Here is a 22270-nt window from a genome sequence, read left to right as displayed (position 1 = left end):
CAACTGTTATTTATGTGAAAAGACAAAAAGCCAAATTTCAAGTTAGTCAACTTATTATTCTAACTTCTGAGGGACCCCAGTGGGCCTTTAACTCCTCTTTCCCACTTTTAGCCTCTTTACTAATCAACAGCTGGCTGCAGCAGGCAGAGAAGGGAAAGAGAGTGAAACTCAAACAGCTGGGTCCAGCACGGAGCCATCCCAGCGTGTCTGATGGCCAGGAGGCTGGGATGCTGGGCCCCTGGCCACTGCCGGATTCTCTGGGTGGCAGATGACTGCTGAGAAAAGAAGTTCCCAGGTGGAGAAAGCACTGACCAATGCTGGACGTCTCCGAGCAGCCTCCCGTGCTCCCCTGGCTGCAGACGTCTTCTCCTGCAGAAGGTTGGCAAGACCCCCAGAGGGTGAAAGAAGCAAAGCCCTGAGGACCCGGGAGCTCCCTGTAACTTCCTCCGCCTTCTCAGCAGTGTGCTGGTCCAAGCACTTCATGTAAACGTGGACACTAACAGTACCTATTCTAAGGGCTCTGCCAAGGGTGAAAGGGGAAGCCTGTGAAGTGCTTTGCACAGTGTCTACCATTGAAAAAGGGCTTGGCAAATGGTAGCCATAATTCCATGTTACTATTACTACTGATTCTTTCATACTCCACCACAATCCAACTGAACGACATAGAATTGTGAATCACTGTGACACAAACCACTGATAATTTAAAAGGCGTCAGGCCCCAGGATGGGTGGTGAGGGGTAAATGGAGTCTGGAACATACTCTGCTCTCTTTCCTTCAGCCTGGCTCTTTCCCCACCCTCTTGTTCTCATGAACACTCACTGACTCAGGCCCCTGCCACTTAATGGAATGGGTCAGCTGGCCAGGCAAGGGGGAAGGAAACTGAATCCTTCTCTTGTACCCCACTGGACAGCCATGACCACATGGCGCTGCTTTAAAAATGTTTTTAAATGTTTGTTTATTTATTTTGAGAGAGAGTACTAGTCGGGGAGAGGGGCCGAGAAAGAGGGAGAGAGAATCGTAAGCGGGCTCCACGCTCAGCATGGAGCCCGATGCGGGGCTCGATCCCACGACTGTGAGATCATGACGTGAGCCGAAATCAAGAGTTGGACGCTCAACTGACTGAGCCACCCAGGTGCCCCTACGTGGCTCTGCTTTTAAGGACCAACCTCAGTGACGAAGTCAGGGATTCAAAGAGGAGACACCTTCATAGGCTAGAGGGATCTCATCTGGGCCCTTGGGTTAAGCTGTCTCTAAAAACTCATGCTTGTCAGAACTCAAAGGATCAAAGTCATCTGGGGATCATAAGGACCATCATAGTTAGGATGCTAATGCTTGCTGAAGGCTAATAACTTGTACAATGCAAACATAAGTCTGGAAGAAAAGACCTCTTACAGAGCTAACAGTTAATACCCTCTAAGCAACTACAGGGCTGAAAACCCCACCTGGAAGAAGCCAGGACCCTCTATTCCATAGGCCTCTGCCCTAGAGCTACCCACTGACACCAGAAGACAAAGAGCCCAGACCTAGAATGCCAAGTTGTGTCAGCGAAGACCATGGAACTGCCTCAAGGTCAGACCTACCTTGGGAACAAGGTACTGCTGATCTGTACAGGCCAGGACGTAGGCCTCAGCCCGGCCCAGTTCACTCTGGGGGAAGTGGGCATTCATCTCGTCTCCATCAAAGTCGGCATTATACGCCTTGCAGTTGGCATAATGGAGCCGCAGAACTTTCTCTTCGGGCAGGATGCGGGCGTGGTGTGCCTGGATGGAGGGTCTGTGCAGGGTGGGCTGTCGGTTCAGCAGGAGGATGTCCCCATTCTTCACATGCCGGCACACCTGGGGGCAGAGCAGAGCAAAGGGGGGAGGTCGGTGACAACTTCAGCATCATCACTATTGTTCCCAGGGCTCTCCTCAGCCTGGTCTGCATATGGCTTCCGTCCATCTCCTGTTTTATTCAACCAAACGAAAGGGGAATTGGTCCCTTTTTTTTAAGAAAGAAACTTTTCAAAAAAATTTTTTTAATGTTTATTTATTCTTGAAGTAGAGAGGGAGACAGAGCATGAGTGGGGAGGAGCAGAGAGAGGGAGACACAGAACTCAAAGCAGACTCCAGGCTCTATGCTGTCAGCACAGAGCCCGACACAGGGATCGAACTCACGAACCACGAGATCATGACCTGAGCCGAAGTCGGACGCTCAACCGACTGAGCCACCCAGGCACCCCTGAAACCCTAGAAATCTTTGAGAAATAGCTACTAGCCCAGTGTAGCCCTGATCCCGGCTCTGGGCTCAGAGATGCAAGTGACAGATGAGGCACCAGGCCCCTGTTCAGTAACCTTTGTCTTCTTCAGAGAGGTATGGCCTTTCCAGAGTCTTGGATTCCTCTGAAAAAGGGTCTAGGGAAAGAAATGAACACATCTGACGACAGCATGTCTGCATGGAGCTGTGAAACCCCTGGCTTGAAAGGACCTAGCAGACCTCTGGGATTCCCCACACTGCCCCCTGCCCCAGGCACATGAGAATAGGTTGTTTTAAACATGAATCCTAGGTTTTAGAACTATCTCACCCAATCTCTGGAACACAGAGTTTTGAGTCCCAGTTCAATGCCTTCTGAAAACATTCTGTTGCACTTAAAACATTAAAAAGAAATTTAAATTGCCATAGTCTTTTGGGAAAGCAATCTGACAACAGATTTAAGAACGTTTAAAACTCCTTTCCTTTTGGCATTTCAGAAGGAAAAAAGTGCCAATGTCAGGTTACATAAACACATATGTTTAAGCAGCAGTGCTCACAGCGGACAAACATGAAATAACTTGGGCTGCTCCACAGAAGCGGCATGGGTATGTAAACCATGATATACACTATGGAATACTATGCAGTGATGAAAAAAACGGAGTTAAATACTCATCCTTCCGTGATGGCGATGATATATTCAAGTAAAAAAAAAAAAAAGGAAAAGAAAAAGAAAATCCAGGTGCCATATAAGGTGACAGGATGAGGCGACTTAAAACCCAAGACAATTCTTTATGTATTTATACGTACAAGGGAAAGGTTTCTTGGCTCCCTACCCAGCTGTCCCTATGGACTCCACAGGTACAAGGGCACATGGTAAAAGTAAGGCACAGAGTACATCTTTACGTCTACACATCTTAGTCCTGTTCCTGCAACAATGCGTGTGTATTACTCCTATTCTTTTTTTTTTTTTTTTAAAGATCTCCAACTATTTTTAAGAAAAGCAACAAGTACTGCCCAAGTGATATGCTCATTGTGGGGCAGAAAACTCAGAGAACAGAATAAAAGACCACAAGTAATTTTACTCCTTAAAAGATAGCCACCATTCACACTTTTTTCCCCCTTACCAATACGCCACTGGTCATGTCCTCCTGACAGAACACCAGTTCCCACAAAGCTGACTCTAGTGGAGGGCTCACTGAGCTTTATACTGCCCTTTATCTTACCTTATGTTAGCTACTGGGCTTCCTAAATGATGAACCCAAAAGCTATTTTAAAAGAGAAATGTATGAAGGCAGCTGCCCCAGCCATTCTGCAGGCCCCCTGAGCAGCTCAAATCAGTCTTGGTCACACCCTTCCCACCCAAATGGACTTGGTCCCAAATGGACTTGGTCAGACCCCTCCTACCCAAGTTTCCCTCAATTATAGCAGGTAACAGGTTGGGGGTAACAAATTCCTCCAAGTCTAGTCTCTTTATGTTGCCCACATTTATGAAGCTGAACCAGAAAGGTGACTCCAGAGAGTCTAGAAGTAGACAAAAGATCCTGTCCCCATCCACCCCACCTCACCCCAAATTTTCAGCTGAGCTGAAAGTTTCCTCCAGGTCAGGGAAGCAAGGAGCAAAACCCTGAAATTCTAAATGGCAGTTCTAAAAGCACTTAGCAAGGAGGCAGTCTTTCCGCGCTCCAAGGAGTTCGAACATTCCCCTCTCTGCCCCCACATCCATGTTTCCAAGGAGACCTGAACTCTGAGAATTCTCATGAGGGTCTGTCCAGGGCACGTCATAGAGACTGAGCTGACTTTCAAGGTCTTATTTCTTTAGCTTCTCCAGGGAGAAACTGCCCAGACCTGTGGGCAAAACCCCAGGATGGGCCTCAGATTTGAGTCTCGTAAATTTGAGACATCCTCTAGTATAAGCAAACCCCACAGCTGGGAAGGCAAGCAGGCCAGTCTGGCAGGCACCAGCCAATCCAAACAGAAGCCCTGGAGCAAAGGGAGCTCCCCTCGCCAACCCAAACCTGAGGCCCTTCCTTTCTCTTGTATCTAAATAAATACTGCAGTGAAAATTAGCATGCCCCAGTGCCCGGGTCAGAGTTTTCAGAAGCAGACCCAGAGCCAAAGAGCGGCTTCTGGCAGGCTGCTGGGCTGGGAAATGAGCCTCAGCCGTCCTGGCCACCCCCTCCCAACTTACAAGGCCCAGAGGAAGGGACAGAGATTTCACACCTCCCAAGGGAAATGGGTCCTGTCAGTCACCCTTTTCCTTCTCACCTAACCTGCGGTCCGTCCTTCCCCGGACAAGGCTCCCTGCCTCCCAGTCATGACCCCAGCTCTTTAGTCTAGTCCTGATCTACGTGTAACGCGTTAACCAAAATCTGCAAAACATTACAAATACGTTATAAGTACACACATACGTAATTATACAAGTTAGCATCATTTATAATGTTACTGAGATTTTGGAAAATAGGGGTGCCTGGGTGGCTAAGTGGTTGAGTGTCTGACTTCAGCTCGGGTCGTGATCTCATGGTTCGTGGGTTTGAGCCCCGTATCGGGCTCTGTGCTGACAGCTCAGTGCCTGGAGTCTGCTTACGATTCTGTGTCTCCCTCTCTCTCTGCCCTTCCCCTGCTGCTGTTGCTATCTCTCAAAAATAAATAAAGATCTAAAAAAAGAGAGATTTTGGAAAATAAAAATAATCATCCTTCATCCCCACGTCCTGATGTTAAGAGCCACTTTTCCCTCATAAAGTCCCTTCCTGTCTTCACCCCTGGTTACAGGTCCAACGTGGCCCTCCCACCTCAGTGCCTCCCTCATCTCAGCCTGGGTCCGTCTACTCCGCAGGAGTTTCCTGAGCACCTCTTGCATGCTGGGTGCTGAGAACACCCTGCCCGTGTCCTCACGGAATTTAGCCATTGGACAGAGGATGAATGTGAATGGGTGCACGCATGGTGACAACACCACACAATGAGAACAAGGGGTGGGGTGGGGGTGATGAGTGTGTGGTGGGAACACCATGGGGCGCACCTCCTACAGTTTTGAGAGTGTCAAACTACAGAACACAAGCAGGACACCTGCTTTTGTTTTTTTTTTAATTTTTTTTCTTTTTCAACGTTTATTTATTTTTGGGACAGAGAGAGACAGAGCATGAACGGGCGAGGGGCAGAGAGAGAGGGAGACACAGAATCGGAAACAGGCTCCAGGCTCTGAGCCATCAGCCCAGAGCCCGACGCGGGGCTCAAACTCACAGACCGCAAGATCGTGACCTGGCTGAAGTCGGACGCTTAACCGACTGCGCCACCCAGGCGCCCCCAGGACACCTGCTTTTGTAAACAGAGTCTTCCGGGCACGTGGCCAGGCCCATTCATTTATGTGCTGCCTGCGCTGGCTCTGACACTCCCAAGGCAGGGTTGATTAGCTGCACCAGAGACCATGTGGTCCCCAGAGCCTAATATATTTACAACCGGGCCCTTGGCTGGAAAAGTTTGCAGACCCCTGCCCCAGAGGATGAGGGCTTTGCTGAGACCCGAAGGACTAGCAGGAATTGGCCCGGGAGCGTGGGGGAGGGCAGTGATCCAGGCAGGGACACAAATACACGAGGGCAAGGCCTGAAGGGAAGGGACTCTGCAATGATGGGGGCCAGCTGGAACATGGAGGCAAGCTGAGAGGTGAGGCTGGAGGGGAAAACAGGGACAGTGTGCCCAGGACTGGAACTGAAGTCAGAAGACCAGAGAACGGGCCCGCCCCATTCAACCTCACCACTGCTCGGAACGCACTTCAGTCACTTCCCAGGAACTGACCGGCCTGTGGCAGCAGGCCAACCTTCCCTCTCTGAAGCTCTGGATACCGCTCACCTCCGACCCCACAGACGTAACCAAGGCCGTGTCAAGTTCTCTGTGCAACTGCCTCATCCTTGCATCCCAATCACGTCAGAAACCCTGTAACCTTCTGCTGGTCTTTCAGATGCCCTTAGCTACTGGCCCCGCTGCCTCATGAGAGCTCTGAAACCTGACTGCTCCCACTCTTCGAACTGCTCTCCTGCGTCACAAGCGACCTTCATTTGGACAAATCGGATGCACCCTCTCTGTTTCTGCACTCTACTCAGACTTCACATGGAACTTCATGAGCATCTAACAGGTATCCCTGGGAGATATGAAGATACCCAGGGCTGCTCTTTCCCACAACCACATGTGGGAAACAGATGCAGATGCCAAATGAGGAGGCCCAGCTCCCCCACCCCCCAACCACTCTCCCTCAGCTTCCCCGGTCCTCCCTGCCTTCCTCCAGCTTCCACATTTCAGCCCGTGAGTCCCCCATTTTCTCTCTCCACTATACTTTGTGCTCAGAGTTCACACTCTGAAAATTAACTCTTATGGCCCTTAATTTAAGTCCCACACATCCACCTCTCACAGGAGATGGGCCTTTAGATTCCCCACCATCACCTCACTTTACAGGGGCCCGATGTACCTCCTGTCAGGGCACTGCCACTCTCCTGTGCTGGGAACCACAACTTGGTTCTCACCTCCTGTCTCTTCCACAGCCTCGACCCCCACGCTATCCAAGTCACCCCCTCCCCCCAAACATCCCTGCCATAACCTTCACTTTCCTGCAGCCTTCAGGCTGGCCCTCACCTGCCTCCTGATGACTGAATCCTCCGTGCCCTCCCACCCTCAGGGGCCCTTTTGTTGTTGTTGTTGTGGAGTTTGCATCACATTATTTCTAATAAGAACTGCATCTCAGTCACCATCGAGATACAAAGATAAATACTGATAAAGCATGTAAGTGCATCATGCATATTCAAGCCAAAACCAAGAGTATGTTTCCGTCCTTACTGGGCATCTTAATCTACACACCTGAAAACCAACTATAACTTTTTTGATCAAACACACATAATTTCTTTTTTATCTTTAAAGTTCTTTGACTTCCATGTGCCTTTCTTGCTGAGCATCAAGCACTAAAGCCAGAAGTCTCTGTTGCTAGTCCCTGTTGTGTCTGCCACACCACCGAGCAGTGATGCCACACATTCCCTGGTGATGCCCCCACCACGCTGTAAACTCCAAAGTAGCGCGGCCTTGTCTACAGTGACTGGCAAAGCGCGGCACAGAGAGCAGTGGGTCCTCTGTACTGCCGACCCCCACTCCACTCTCCATTTTTCTCCCCAATTTTCCAACCATGAGACTCTTTCACGTGTTTGGCTTGAGTTAACTGGAAGACTACCTCATGTTTGTCTTGCTTCACCCACAAGTTTCGTGAAGTATACCTCAAGATCTCCTGCATCCCTTACACAGCGCCTACCAAAACACCAGGCGCTTCAGAAAGGCAGAATAATCCCATGAGCCTCAACATAAACCTTACTTCATGCACTAGAAAAGAACAAAACAGGTGACCTGATCTGTGTCTGCCTGTGTCCCCTACGGCCAAAGCAGAAAATGGGTAGCATGCTACTGCTGTACCTTGGCAAAGCAGTGAGACAGGAAGTGAGAGGAGAGGCTGTGGTGAAGAACCAACAGTCACCACAACAAGGCCACAGCGCTTCCCTAATCCTTTTTGTTCCTCCTCCAAAGTTCCCTCAAGGCCGATGGAAACTTTGTAGAGCTCCACCTCATTACTAAAGACCTGGGTCAGTCACTAGGTCTGTACATGTCACAGAACCACGCAGACGAACACTCACTCTATCAGTCCCCTAAGTTAAACCCAAATAAAGATCCATTTCACCTCAATAACTTCTGCCGCTACTGCCTGGCTAGGGGTCATCTGTTATGCTCCCCCCAGCATAAATGGCTACTATTTAGCAGGACACAAATGTCACTCACCAATTTCATACCCCCAGCTAATCAATTACGTACTCTTTCCAGTGGAGCCGAGGTAAGCTTTGGGATCCCTTAACACAGAACTACAAGCAGCCATCAGCAACTGCCAGGAAATGAGGCATCAGATGAAACCTGTGGGTCACCAATTATCACGGGCACAGCACATTTCCTTCCTTTAGGTCAGTTCTCAAACATTAGCAGGCAGAGGAACCCTCCAGAGCACTTGCTAAAACACAGATTCCTGGGCCCCATTCCCAGAGATTCTAATTCATTTTGCGGGGGGTTGGGGAGAAGAGGGTGAATGTGCATTTCTCACAAGCCCTAGGGACGCTGCTGCTGCTAACCTCAGAACCACCCTTTGAGGAGCCCTGCTTAAGGACAGCAAACTCTCCTGCTCCAGGATCACAACTGAGTCATCATTAGAGAGTACTTCTCGAGTCTTTGATGTGTGCCCAGCACTGTGCTGCATGTCATGGGACAGCCAAATGAAGCTTGAATCATGGTGTCAAGATCCTAGGAATGCCAGCTCGAGCTGGGAAGATAAAGTAAGCCCCATGAAACCCCTAAGGAACACCCACATGCAGGGGAAGCTTCATCTTGTGAAGGCAGAACAGCTCATGGATTCCTGTGTTAGCACTCATGGCTGGCAGTCACAGGGCAGCCAGACAGGAGCTGGCCGAGCCCCTGAGCAAATCTGTCCACTACTCACAATTTTTGTCCCCTGGGGCTTAGGTGCCCCCGTGGCTGGTGTCAGGAGCTGTTTGGCCACGGCTTCCCGCTGTGTCAGGTCCACAGCACTCAGGGCCGTACGACTGCCATCCTCATTGATGACCATGGAGGCTCCCGGGTGCACATTGGGGCCATTGATGACCGCTTGCCTCAGTTCCTGAACATTCCAGGGGGTGACTGGCTGAGGGTAGGTCAGTTTTGTGGCAAACACCTGGAAACAGGGAGTGGATATGAAAATTCGGGGTAGGCAGGAAAGATTGTATAGAGATTCAAAATCTGACTCAACAGGCTGTGAGACTTCTTCCCCATGACGTGGAGGTGCTATCTTAGCCACAAAGGTCCTTCAGGGAGTATGCAACATCCTGTCTGTCTTCTCCACAAAGCCATTTATCTAGACTTGAGGCCCCAAGGGAATAGAGATCAAGCCTCCTTTCCTAGCAGTCTGTCTGGAGAGAAAAATTTGAGTGTTGCATTTACACATTAAAATTTTTTTCACCCATTCTAAAACTTCATCATTTCCTCACCCACCAATCAATTCACAGTCCCCAAAGGCAACACAGAATGGGACACTAACTTGAGAGAGGCGGCAAATACCCGCCCTCAAGTACCATCATAGCCCCCTCCACTCCAGTAGACATCACTAACCCAGACATGGTGTTGGAGCCTCTACCCAGCAGTTTTGGCTGCCACTGCAATCAAGGTGGCACTTGAGATGAAACCAATTCAGTCTCCTGATATATCAGAAAGTGCAGCGTTACCACTTAACGCTTACCCTGCAATATACTCCAAAAGGAGTTATGTGGTTAAGTAAGTTTCTAAGTGGCTGAATGTTATAAACACTCTGATGCTCCTACATGCACACAACCGTATCAGAGACTATGCAGAGTCCTTCATAAAGAACCTGGTTGAACTCTGTCCAGGTTCTTTGTCCAGGTCTCTGCTTAAACACTTTGCGAAAAGCCTTACCTGCCACCCCAGCCAGTGCTCCCTTTCCCCATGGCCTATTCTGTTTTTTCCAATGCACTGACCACCACCTGACAGTGTTTATGCTCCTATATATTCCTTTATTTGTCTCCACCACTGGAATGTAAGCCTCTCAGGGGACACTCTACTCGGTCTGGTTCACTGCTCATCTCTAGCTCATTCCCCAAACTTATTTCAGTTCCTCTGCTCCCATGACACCTCTCCACGGTGCTTTACGGGAAGGGTGTGCCACAAGGGACCAAGAGGCAATCTCGCACAGTCAGCTCCTCACAGCCATCCTGTGAGTAACACCCCCAGGCTACCATGGCCCTGAGACCTGAACAGGCTGGAGGTAGGCAGAGGGGGAGTCCCTCCTTAGGACAAGTCATTATGAAATGAACCCACATCCGAGAACTGGCACCTCTGAAGGTGGAAACAAGAGGCAGCACTACAGGTCTCTCCTAAAGCTGGGATGCTCTATGCATTGTGAGGCCAAAGGCTATGGGGGTAGCCCATGCCTTCTGTCCAAAGAAAGCAACAAATAGCAATGAAATGGGCCTCAGACTCAGGAAGGTCACAACTGGGCTTCATAATACCTTTCTCTGCCACCTGACCCAGCTTCCAGACATAAAGATCTATGGCTCTAGGAGGCAGTGGGTCCAGGACTAAGCTTTCTCTGACTCCTGGCCTCTCATATGTGTGCCTTTGCCCAGGAAGCCGAGTGTACCCCAGAGAGACGAGGCAGCGGGCATACAGGGGACCATCAGAACACTTGAGCTCTGCTCATTACCAGCGCTCCCCAGAGAGCAGCAGAGGGGGCAGTGTGTGAGGAAATGAGACTCTCCACAAAGGGAAATAAACCACCTTCATATTACTGACCTCAAGGCCCATTAAGGAGGAAGCCAATTAAAGCGCTACTGCTAATGCGCACCACAGCCCGAATGGGTGGGGAAGTGAGAAAAGGAGGCTGGCTCCCTGAGGAAACACTAATGGGTGGATGGGGCACACTGCTCACCCCCAAGGAGCTGGGAGGATGGATGACACACACACAGAGCCCTCTCTGGAGGCTTTCTCCCTTCCTGAGCCTGGCAACTAAGTGTACACATTCCTGTCTCCTAATGCCTGGCACGTGCATGGGACGGAAACCCCCCCTTTCCCTCTTCCTCGTCTCTGTCCTGCATTCAATCTTTCTAGGAAGGTTTAGAGACTAGGCTTTGAGAGGCAGGAGGAAGATACGCAGGCGGGGATGTGGCAGTTGGCTCCCTGCTTGCCCAGGAAGGGTCTTCCTTGTAGGTACAAGGTGTTTGGAGACCTGGTAAAGAGTGAAAGCAATACAATCACACAGCCTCACGTCCCTGCCAAATGGCTTGTTCAGGAAGAAGCAAAAGCTGTCCCCACCCAAGCCACAACCAGTGTGCTGCACACCTTCCCCCCCAGCCCTCAGCACTCCCATGTACCACACCCAACAGTAGCAGAGAGGCCCCACCACACACACCATAGGAATTCCAATTTCGTTGGTGTTAATGTACATGTCTGGGCAGATGACAGAGCGGGCCGCATAGTCCACTCGCTTTCCCATCATGTGCTTTCGGAATAAGCCATCCTTCTTCTCCAGGATCTTTATGCAGGAAAAAAGTCCACAGAAAGCAGTTTAAAGAAAAAAAAAAGTATACTTATTATTTTCTTGTTTCAAAACAAATAGTTATTATTTAACCCCTTCGGTTAGCAATGGGGATCCAACTTCCTGCTCACCTGTCTAATGCCAGGGTACTTTTCCATCATTAATTTATCCATTTCACTATCAAACACGATATTGACGTGGCTCTGAAGACGAATCCAAATGTTGTAAAGTTTGTCTGTGAGGGACTGGCCAGGAAGTGTACTCAAAAAGGATCGGTCCAGGGCAATCGAAGAGTCTTTTTCCTGGCAAGACACAATCAAGAAAAGAGGCATGATGGAAAAACCTCACAAAGGCCAGGCTTTGTTTTGTTTTTCTTTCTTCCTCTAGCTCTGACAAATGATGAGCTCTGGAGTTTGCCTTTATGTCTTTTGTCTTATGCCTATGTCTTTTTTGCCACTGATGGATCAGTGACAAAGTCCTGATAAATCTATCTTGTCAGTTTGTATCAACATAACATCAGCCCCATCATATACATTTACCAGTCTGTGTTTTTCTGATAGTAAAAGGAACTCAAGTTTACATGCGAGCTTTCTCTCTCTCTTTTTTTTTAAACTAACATGTATTTATTATCTCACAGTTTCTGTAAGTCAGGAATCTGGGCACAGCCCAACTAGGTTCTCTGCTTCAGAGCCTCCCCCTAGGCTGCAATAAAGGAGTCAGTCAGAGCCATGGTCTCATCTGAAGGTTCAACTGGGGAAGGATCCATCTCTAAGCTGATACGGCTGTTGGCAGGATGCAATTCCCAGAGAGTGGCTGGACTGGGGGCCTCAGTTCCTAGTTGGCTATTGGCCAGAGGCCACTTACAATTATGTGCCTTGTAGGCTTCTCCAACACAATAGGTTGTTTCACTGAACTGTGAAACCCAAGAAAGTAATGGAGGGGTCTGCTACCAGCAGCTGTTGTAGTCCCTTACTACCTAATTCTTCAGACCACTGTATAAATTCTTGCCCCTTCAATACTCTTCATGAAACTGTTATCCTGCCAGATAACTGATTCTCATATGGAATTTCACCTTTGTTTATGGTTTTGGAAAATCTTGATTTGAAGCACTTACGAAAATATAAGTGGAAGAATTTCTTAAAAGTAAAAATGTTTGCTATGTTATTTTCTATTTGATCAATTAAAATGTGGGTTCCCCAACTGAGATACGTCAAGTGACTGGCTGATCTCCAAGCCTCACTGGAATATCTGAACCAATCCTTTTTAATATTTCTGTCCCTGGCTCTGCCTCCTTCTCTTCTCTCCCTACCTGCCCAGGAGACAGGCCCTTAAGCTGCCTGACAGCACCACCTACTGACACTGTCTGGCCACCTACTAGCCCCAAATGGCTAGGTATGACACTGGAGACCGATGTCCCCCAGTGTGAGTGAGATGATGAGAAGAAATCTGTTAGTGTGTTGGGAGAGGTATGAGGGGAGGGGCAAAGCTCTAGTAAATAAGACTGCCAAGAAAACCATTACTGAAGTGGGTTTGTCCTCCACCCTGAGAAATAAAGGCATCTTCTTTAGATATAGGGAGGACAGATGTATTTTCTGCTCTGAGGAAGCCTCACAGGGAGAGATGGTCACCTGTATGATGACAGGGGCGATGTCAGCCTAACTTACTGCTTATGATATTACCTGATTCAGGGCTATGTGATGACTCATGCAAGGAGACCCTGTCTCACTAGCATATACTCAGTGCCTAGTGTAGCCCCTGGCCCCCATCAGGCATTCATAATTCAGGAGAGGGCTGCCACAGAAAAGGAATGCAGGGAGCAAATAGGGAAAGAAATAAGAACATGTCCTGTTAATCACACAGAAAGGAGGCACTGCGACTTCAGGTAGCAAGGACCTTAAGAATCCAAAAGGATGTTGTTTATTTCTGCAGACACTCGGCCTTTTTGTTCCTATTTTCTTTTTTTTGACAAAGCGCTGCTCTAATTTCAAGGGACACTGAAGTAAAAGTTCTTAGCCCTGGTCTTGGCTATCTTAACGGCCTTCCCCCTAAACTGGACTAGGGCCTGCAGATGGCATGTTCCTCTTAGACTGAAGGTTTTTGAAAGCACACCTATGCTGACAGGTCAGAAAACTTAAAAGCAAAGACAGTCCAGAGGAGAGTATGGATAACCCACAGCACAAGTGTCCAGGCAGACAGTGGCGCCACCTGGTGATGGGACTGGCTCACAGCGAACTGTTGCCGGCAGCTGGAAGCAGCCTGAGAGCCCTGTCCACTCAAGGCTGAGACAGCCTTCCTGCTTCCATCCAGACGGCATCTCGGAACGGGGAAGGATCTCCATGATCTCAGCAAGCTTTCTGAGTGCCTGATTCATCTTTATACCCATGGAAGACCTGGCATACTGAAGTAGGCTCAGAAAGTCGGCTGAAATGGGAAAACTGAATCCAGCTCTACTGTTTACGGAGAACGAAGCTGAAGCCTCAAACCTGACAGTCCTATTCTGGGAAATTCCTAGAATCAACAACACTGCCCTCCTGAACCCAATGCTAGAGGTTTTAATGAGCCAAAAACAGAGCTGGATGACTCAGGCTCTGGCACCATAACCCAAAAGAAACATTCTTAGAGCTGACAGACTCTTCTTTCTGGAGCTGCCAATCACTGCTACAGAGGCTAGGTGGCCCAGAACAGCCTCTATATAAACTCTTACCACAAACCATACACATTTTATAGTGGAAATGGGCCCAGGAAATTAAAGCAACTCAACAAAGGTTACTGGGGCAGAACCTAGATCTTTCCATGCTCATATCATGCTTTCCCCCTGACATTACCTAGGTACCCCAAATGAGAGCTCACACACAGCTGTACAGAATTCCCAACCAGCATCTCCCCGCACCCCCAGCGTTCTGCATCTGCACTGTGGGCATTAGAACTAAACATATACGCTTATGACGTCAGCTCCAAAGCAGCCCTGACCTCATCCTTGGCAGGTGCTGCCACCTCACATGGCAGCTCCTGTTCTTGGGCCATCAACGCCAGAAGTTTTCGGATCAGGACCATGTCCTTCATGACAGCCTGCAAGTTCACCGTCTGGCCATTAGTAAACATCTGGTCCCCTAGCCGATTGACAGGGCGATACCTGTAGGGGGACACATGGAACTGTTTAGTGTGAGGGAAGGGTCACGTTCTTCAGACTCTTGCCTGTCCCTGCTATGAGCAACTCACAACCCACCACACTCAGAAACCAACCAACATTTCTATTACATTCAAGACAATACTCCCAACTACCCGCAACTTGGGTGTGGAACTGCTGATTTACTTCTCGGTGCCCTGGCCCTTCAAGCCTCTCCCAGAGGTCATTATTCAATGAATCGCTCAAGAAACCTTTTCCAGGTGAAATAAAGTCAATTAAAGGGCATTACCTTGAGGGGGGCACGACCAAGAAATCCAAAAAGAACATACTGGGATTGAATCTGGACTCCATGCCAACATCTTCCAGTCCCAAAAAAAGGTAATTCAGAAAGAATCCTGTATTTGAAATAAACCAAAACGATCATTTAAATCTATGTGTAAGGGCAGGGATGGATGACCACAAAATTCTACTGGGTGAAAAAAAACCCAGAATATGAGACAACATGTGGAGTTAAATCACATTTTTCTTTCTAAAAACAAGCAAAAAATAGTGTCTGCATGTTGAGAACGTGCACGCAGGTGAGATGGTAGCTTGAGGACGGGCACTGCGGGGACCCCAGTGCTCAGCCCGGGGACTGAGACGGACAAGGATGGTAAATATCTTTACCTTGTTTCTCACTACCTTCCTGGACTATCAGACTTAACAACACACACACACACGGCTTTGGCTTTTATAAAAACTATATCTAAAACACGGGGGGAATCAAATTTTAAAAAGTTAGCCTTCTCAAAAACAAAACAAAACAAAACACCATTCGTATGCTACCAAGAGGGGATCATTTTTGTGGATCAAAGCTATATTTTAAGTTTCCAGTAAACTTAAAAAAAAAACTTAAAAAAAAAAAAAAAAAAAGCTACATCAGAGTGTCTGGGTGGCCCTGTTGGTTAAGTGACTTTGGCTCAGACCTTGATCTCAAACCTTGTGTTGGGGTCCATGCTAGGCATGAAGCTTACTTTAAAAAAAAAAAACAAAAAAAACAAAACTGTGGGGCACCTGCGTGGCTCAGTTGTTGGAGCATCTGACTTTGGCTCAGGTCATGATCTCACGGTTCGTGGGTTCAAGCCCCACATCGGGCTCTGTGCTGACGGCTCAGAGCCTAGAACCTGCTTTGGATTCTGTCTCCCTCTCTCTCTGCCCCTTCCCTGCTCATACTCTGTCTCTCTCTCCCTCAAAAATAAATATTAAAAAAAGATTAAAAAAAAAAAAGCAAAATCCAGAGTGAATAAAAGTGTTAGGGCCTACCTCAGAAATGATCATAGTAACTAAAGGAGTGCTCTTTTTTCCCTGACATCACTTATCCTTTCAGCAACATTTTCGTTTTTAAGTGTTTACCATTACACAGCAGTTTGCATTCAGTGTTCCAAAACAAGAGCACTCTCAGAGGGGGGTGACACAGGGCTTGAATATACTGCCTAGCTTTTGTTGTACACGCAAAAGGAAGGGAAGACTTTCCTTTTTGTAGGAAATTAAAATGTTGAAAAATCCTAAGAAAAGACATGTTAGGATTCACTTTTTGAATCACAGGAAGAATTCCCTCAGAATTCTTTTTTTGAAAAGTTATTTATAGGCTTTTAAAATAAAGTGAATTATGCTGTACCTCCCAGAAATCTGTCAAACTGTATTAAGCAAGGCCTACCCACAGCTGTTATTTAATGACCAGGTTCAGGTATGGTAACTGTCAAGTTCATGATTCTTGCTTAGTCTCTAATGCATCAATGACAATGTACCCTGAAGCCAGCTCCAAACCTATGAATTCAGGAGAGATTACAGTGATCACAACATAGAAAAAATAAAAATAATAAGGCTGGATAAATGAGCCCAAAGACTTATTTCTATTTCTTTAGGTTGGTACAGCACCTTCATTCTTCCAAAGGGCAATAAGATGTTCTCGGGCGCTGGTCGGTGTCAGGTACCCTCGTTTTCCCATCTGAGCATCCTCAATTCCTGGAGCCAGGAGGGGAAATCAAAGCACAATAAATCAATAACAGGCACTCCTTCTATAATGGGATTTATCAATGCTTTTTCCCCACCCTGCCAAGCCTGCAATTTGACCACAGAAATCAATCAAGCTGAGTTTACTCTCAGCTCTGGATATTTTCCCCCTTAACCTAATTTCTAAAGTAATATAAACAATATAACTATTGCATAAAAACAATAAAGGAAAAGAAAAATAAACCACATACCACTCCATCACATTATCACTACTATATATTTTTTCCAGTCCTTTGGTTTACATAGTGTCTAAGGTAACTATAATCTTAAGTGTGAACTTACTCTGTACCCTGCTTTGCTCAGTTACTGCCATCTTGTGAGCATTTCTGCATGTTGTCACATATTGTTTTTAATGACTGCATGATATTCCACTGAGAGGATGCTTCCGAATGACCCAACCATACTCTTACAGTTAGACATCTGAGTTGATCCCAGTTTTGTACTATTGTAAGTTACACTATGCTAAAGAACTTTATGCACATGGCTTTACCAGAAAGATTCACAGAAGTAAAATTAGAGATGTTAGTATCACCATTTTTATGGGTAAAAGTATATTCAATTCCTTGCTACAAATATGTAGGTACATGGAGTAGATTGATTTGGGTTTCTCAGATTACACAAAAGTAGCCTGGGATACTGTCTATCAGCTATACTCAGAGTAAGTCAGAAAATCAAACTTGAGGCTGCCATTCAGGAACTAGGGCTCTAGGCACTTAGACAATTAACAGAGAAAAGCAACATGACCCTTTAGTTTCAAAACTATCAACCTCTTCTGGGATACAATGACCGAAATTAGGCATTATTCAATTTTCCCTCTTTATGTACTTATCAGCACAGACACTGTGTCTTGTCTGTGTTCCTAGCATCTGACCAATTATCTAGCATACAGCAGATACTAAATAGTCACTGGCTCAAATATATTCAACACATCCTACAATAATCTATACTTATAAACCCCACTCTTTTGCCTTTTCTACACTTTTAAGATCCAGCTTCATTCCACCTCCAATTCCCCAATTAAGTTTATGATCTGCAGAGGATATGTCATCCCAAGTTTTTAGAGCAATATGAAACTTGGATAACAATTAGTAGACACAGCATAATTTAACTAGTCTTTCTTAATAGGCATTTAAGCCATTTCCTACTTTAAACTATTTAATACTGTGGGTATGTCTAATTCTTAAAAGAAAGTTGTGAAAGTGGAACTGCTAGGTCGAGGAGTCCACACATTTAAAATTTTGATTCCTATAACAGCAAAACATTTCAATCAATTAATGCAACTGAAGGGAAGTGTGGGTGTGCAATGAAGAGAGCTTTTGACCTTCAGGGGTAACCACAGCATTAGAAAGCTATGTATATTCAGTGGGAAAACACAGATTCCATTAAGCTAAACAATTTGTGGGCATTTCTGAAAATGACTATCTGAACTTCCTCTCCTACTAAACAGGTTTGAAGGGCTGAGGAAGATCAGTTGAACTTGGCAGTACTCCCCAGCTCCTGTCCCAGTAGCTACCAGTACATGACACCCTCCACTGCAGTTTCATTGCTGGGAAGGCTGACTAGAATTGGGGTTGCTCGTTCAGAGGATCTTAGAGTCAGAAGAAATCTGTGGGATCTTATCTCCTCACATGGGCTGAACCACCCTAACATGACACTTGTACAAAATGATTTCTGCCTGGATGGGGTTTCAGAACATCCCTACCATGGGTTTCCTTCAGCTGTAAGGGCTGCTATGTGACAAAGGGGTTGGAAGGTCAAGTAACTCGAGGAAGACTGGATCATGGTGGAGTGTCTTGGCTGTAAGGATTCTCATTTTAAGGGGCGCCTGGGTAGCGCAGTCGGTTAAGCATCTGACTTCAACCAGGTCACGATCTCACGGTCCGTGAGTTCGAGCCCCGCGTCGGGCTCTGGGCTGATGGCTCAGAGCCTGGAGCCTGTTTCCGATTCTGTGTCTCCCTCTCTCTCTGCCCCTCGCCCATTCATGCTCTGTCTCTCTCTGTCCCAAAAATAAATAAACGTTGAAAAAAAAATTTAAAATGCTCATATGCATCGTGGGGCTTGAGGAGCATTCACGAGCATAAGCAGAATTTTACAAGCTTATGGTGCTCCTCATGGGATCACTACTACATAGCAACCATAGAGGCACAGGTCTCACAGGATGGTTCCCTTTGGCCAGGAACCCTTGTTCGGAATGCTCACCTGCCTCCGTATCACCTGCTCCCTGGAAGTTACTGACCTGTGTCACCTGCAGCCTTCTCTGAGAGCAGAGGGCATGTGGTCTCCACCTTGGCACTATCCTCAGCCATAGGCACGGTCTTTGGCATGAGGCTGTGTGCCCAACAAGTAAATGTTTGCTAAGTACTGAAATCCCAATCCTGGAACCACTGAAAACTACAGTCAACTTGTTTCTAATGCATAGAATTTTAGGAGGCACCACCACATTCTCATGGCTGCAATGAAAGATTACTTGACAAGAATGCATTTGGTGATGGCAACGGAAGGCTCCTTAACTGCTAGACATTTGCTCCCAAGAAACAGTTATCTTCTGGAATGCCAACTATTTTCATTTTTAATCTATGAACATTTTCTAACGCGTCCTAAGGGCTAGAACAGCAATTCCCAACCTTAAAAATGGTTTCAAGGGCTGTTTATAGAAAAGATAGGAAAATCCACCTTTGTGGTTAACTGTTAACCATTAAACAAAATTAAACAGGCTTTTTTTTTTTTTTTAATTTTTTTTTCAACGTTTTTTATTTATTTTTGGGACAGAGAGAAACAGAGCATGAACGGGGGAGGGGCAGAGAGAGAGGGAGACACAGCATCGGAAACAGGCTCCAGGCTCTGAGCCATCAGCCCAGAGCCTGACGCGGGGCTCGAACTCACGGACCGCGAGATCGTGACCTGGCTGAAGTCGGACGCTTAACCGACTGCGCCACCCAGGCGCCCCTAAACAGGCTTTTAAATGCAGTGTGGTACCTTGGATTGGATCCTGAAACATAAAAAGGACGTTACTGGAAAAACTGGAGAAATGCAAATTGTCTGTAGTTCAGTTAATGGTAGTGTTCCAATGTTAATTTCTTGGTTTGGACAAGTATACCCTGGTGATCTGAGATGTTACATTAGGGCACACTGAATAAAAAGTACACAGGAGGGGCACCTAGGTGGCTCAGTCGGTTGGGCAGACGACTTCGGCTCAGGTCATGATCTCACAGCTCGTGAGTTCGAGCCCTACATTGGGCTCTGTGCTGATAGGTCAGAGCCTGGATCCTGCTTCAGATTCTGTGTTTCCGTCTCTCTGCCCCTCTCCTGCTCACACTCTGTCTCTCTCTCAAAAATAAATAAACATTAAAAAAAAAATTTTTTTTTTTTAAAAAGAGTACACAGGAACTCTCTATACTATCTTTGCAACTCTTCCTTAAGCCTAAAATTAGCCTAAAATAAAAGGACACAGATAAAAATCTGTGTCCTCTCAAGTCTCATGTGTTAAAATCCTAATTGCTCCCATATGATGGTACTGGAGATGGAGCTTTTGGGAGGTGATTAGGTCATGAAAGCAGAATTCTCATGATTGGGATTGGTGCCATTTTTTTTTTTTTTTTTTTAGAGAGAGAGAGGGCGTAAGTGAGGGCAGAGAGAGAGCGAGAATCCCACAAGGGGGGGGGGGGAGAGAGAGAGAGAAGTGGGGCTCACCTGGCGCTTGTCCTCACCCAAAGCAGGGCCTGAGCTCACCCCATGTGGGACTTGAACTCATGACCTGAGTTGAAGTCAGATGCTTAACGACAGCCACCCAGGCGCCTGGGATTGGTAACCTTATGAAAAGACCCCAGAAAGCTCCCTTGGCCCTTTCTGCCATGTGAGGCTACAGAGAGAAGGCAGCTGTCAATGAGGAAACAGGCCCTCACCAGTCACCAAATTTGCCAGCACCAAAATCTTGGACTTCCTAGCCTTGAAACCCATGAAAAATAAACATTTATTGTTTATACGCCACCCAGTCTATGATATTTTTGTTATGGCAGCCAAATGGACAAGATAGTTATTTACTCCAAGCCTTGCCAGAGAGTCCTCAATGTAAAAGATTATGCATCTCTAAGAACAGAATTTATTTCCCTGCCTATTCCGTATTCTTGAGCTCTGGAATAAGGTTTAGTAACAATATGCTATGGACTTTCACTTATGAAATCTCAACTGTGGGCAAGAAGTTTTGTTATTGCCACATATAGAGTTGAAAACAAAGCTCCAGGAAGTGACCTTTCTAAGCCACTCAGCATAAATAGCAGAGTATCAGTCACAGGTTAGGCTTTTTCCATCCAGGCACACTGATTGCATCACAAAAATGAGCAGTTAACATCTATAAAGCACAAACTATACGACTACAGGGGGCAAGCACTGGTCTTGGTTCTTAAAATGGAAGATCTTATCTAATCTTCACCACCTCAAAAGAAAAAACAAAAAACACGTTTAAACAATCCTGTGGCTACAAAAAAACCCAGAAGACATACAGATACCACAGATACATAAAAGATGCTTGACATCACTCATCAGGGAAATGCAAACTGAAAGCACAAATGAGCTATCACCTCACACCTGTCAGAATGGCTAAAACAAAAAGACAAGAAATAACAAGTATTGGCAAGGATGTAGAGAAAAAAGAACCCTTGTACACTGGTGGTGGAAATGTAAATTGTTATAATCACTGTGGTAAAGAGCACGGAGGTTCCTTTAAAAATTAAAAATAAAAATATCAGGCGCTTCGGTGATTCAGTTGGTTGACTTCTGATTTCGGCTCAGGTCACGATCGCACGGTTGTGAGACTGAGCCCCGTGTCAGGCTCTGTGCTGAGCGTGGAGCTTGCTTAAGACTCTCTCCCTCCCTCTTCCTCTGTCCCTCCCCTGCTTGCAAGCAGGCAGACTTGTGTGCACTCTCTCCCTCTTTAAAACATAAAAAATAAAAACAAAAATACCATATGACTCAGTAATTCCACTATCAGGTATTTAACAAAAAAAAAAAGAAAAGAAAATTTGAAAAGATATACTCACCCCCATGTTTATTACATCGTTTACAATAGCCAAGATATAATAGTAACGGAAGTATCCATCTATAGATGAATGGATAAGGAAGATGGGATGAAGACATATACAATGGAATATCATGAAGCCATAAAAAGGAGGAAATCGAACCATTTGCAACAACATGAACAGACCGAGAGGGTATTAGGCTAAGTGAAATAAGTCAGATTGAGGAAGGTAAATACCATATGTTTCTTCTTATAGGTGGCATCTAGACAAAAATGAATAAACAAGAAGTACCAGAACTATAAATATGGAGAACTGATGGTTGCCAAAAGGGAGGGGCGGGTTGAGCAAAATAGGTGAAGAGGATACAGGTTTCCAATTACGGAATGAGTTTAGTCACAGTAATAAAAGGGACAGCACACATAGGGCATACAGCCAATGATACTGTAACAGCGTTGTATAGGGACAGATGGTAGCTATACTTGCCATGAACATGGCATAATGTATAAATTTATCAAAGCACTAGTTAACACTTGAAAGTAATGCAACATTGTGTCAACTATGCTCAAGTAAAATTTTTCTATATAAATAAACCATGTTAACAGTATAAGTACTAGTCTCTCAGATGTTTACCCAAGTACTCCAATGGCAGATCAGAGCTGAGTAGGAGACACTCTACTCCTAGAATCTGAGTAAACAGCCAGAAGCAGCCTGTAGGAGGCATTAATGTTCTGT

At 46.4% G+C, this 22270-nt stretch overlaps 1 protein-coding gene across 1 annotated transcript in view; it reads right to left on the bottom strand.

Annotated features, from left to right (window-relative positions):
- The window catches only part of POLR1A (RNA polymerase I subunit A), a 75514-nt gene that overhangs the window by 44328 nt on the left and 8916 nt on the right, over positions 1–22270 (bottom strand). Inside the window, exons 7-13 of the mRNA XM_040496846.1 lie at positions 16389–16475; positions 14761–14866; positions 14315–14477; positions 11476–11646; positions 11219–11341; positions 8741–8971; positions 1581–1835 (exon numbers count right to left, since the gene is read on the bottom strand). Coding sequence (XP_040352780.1) covers positions 1581–1835; positions 8741–8971; positions 11219–11341; positions 11476–11646; positions 14315–14477; positions 14761–14866; positions 16389–16475 — 1136 coding nt within the window. The remainder of the gene's footprint in view (positions 1–1580; positions 1836–8740; positions 8972–11218; positions 11342–11475; positions 11647–14314; positions 14478–14760; positions 14867–16388; positions 16476–22270) is intronic.

This window comes from Herpailurus yagouaroundi, unplaced genomic scaffold (genome assembly GCF_014898765.1).
Source record: "Herpailurus yagouaroundi ecotype Mexico unplaced genomic scaffold, PumYag 188, whole genome shotgun sequence".
In the NCBI taxonomy this organism is placed as follows: domain Eukaryota; kingdom Metazoa; phylum Chordata; class Mammalia; order Carnivora; family Felidae; genus Herpailurus; species Herpailurus yagouaroundi.
This window is presented reverse-complemented; position numbering and strand designations above follow the sequence as displayed.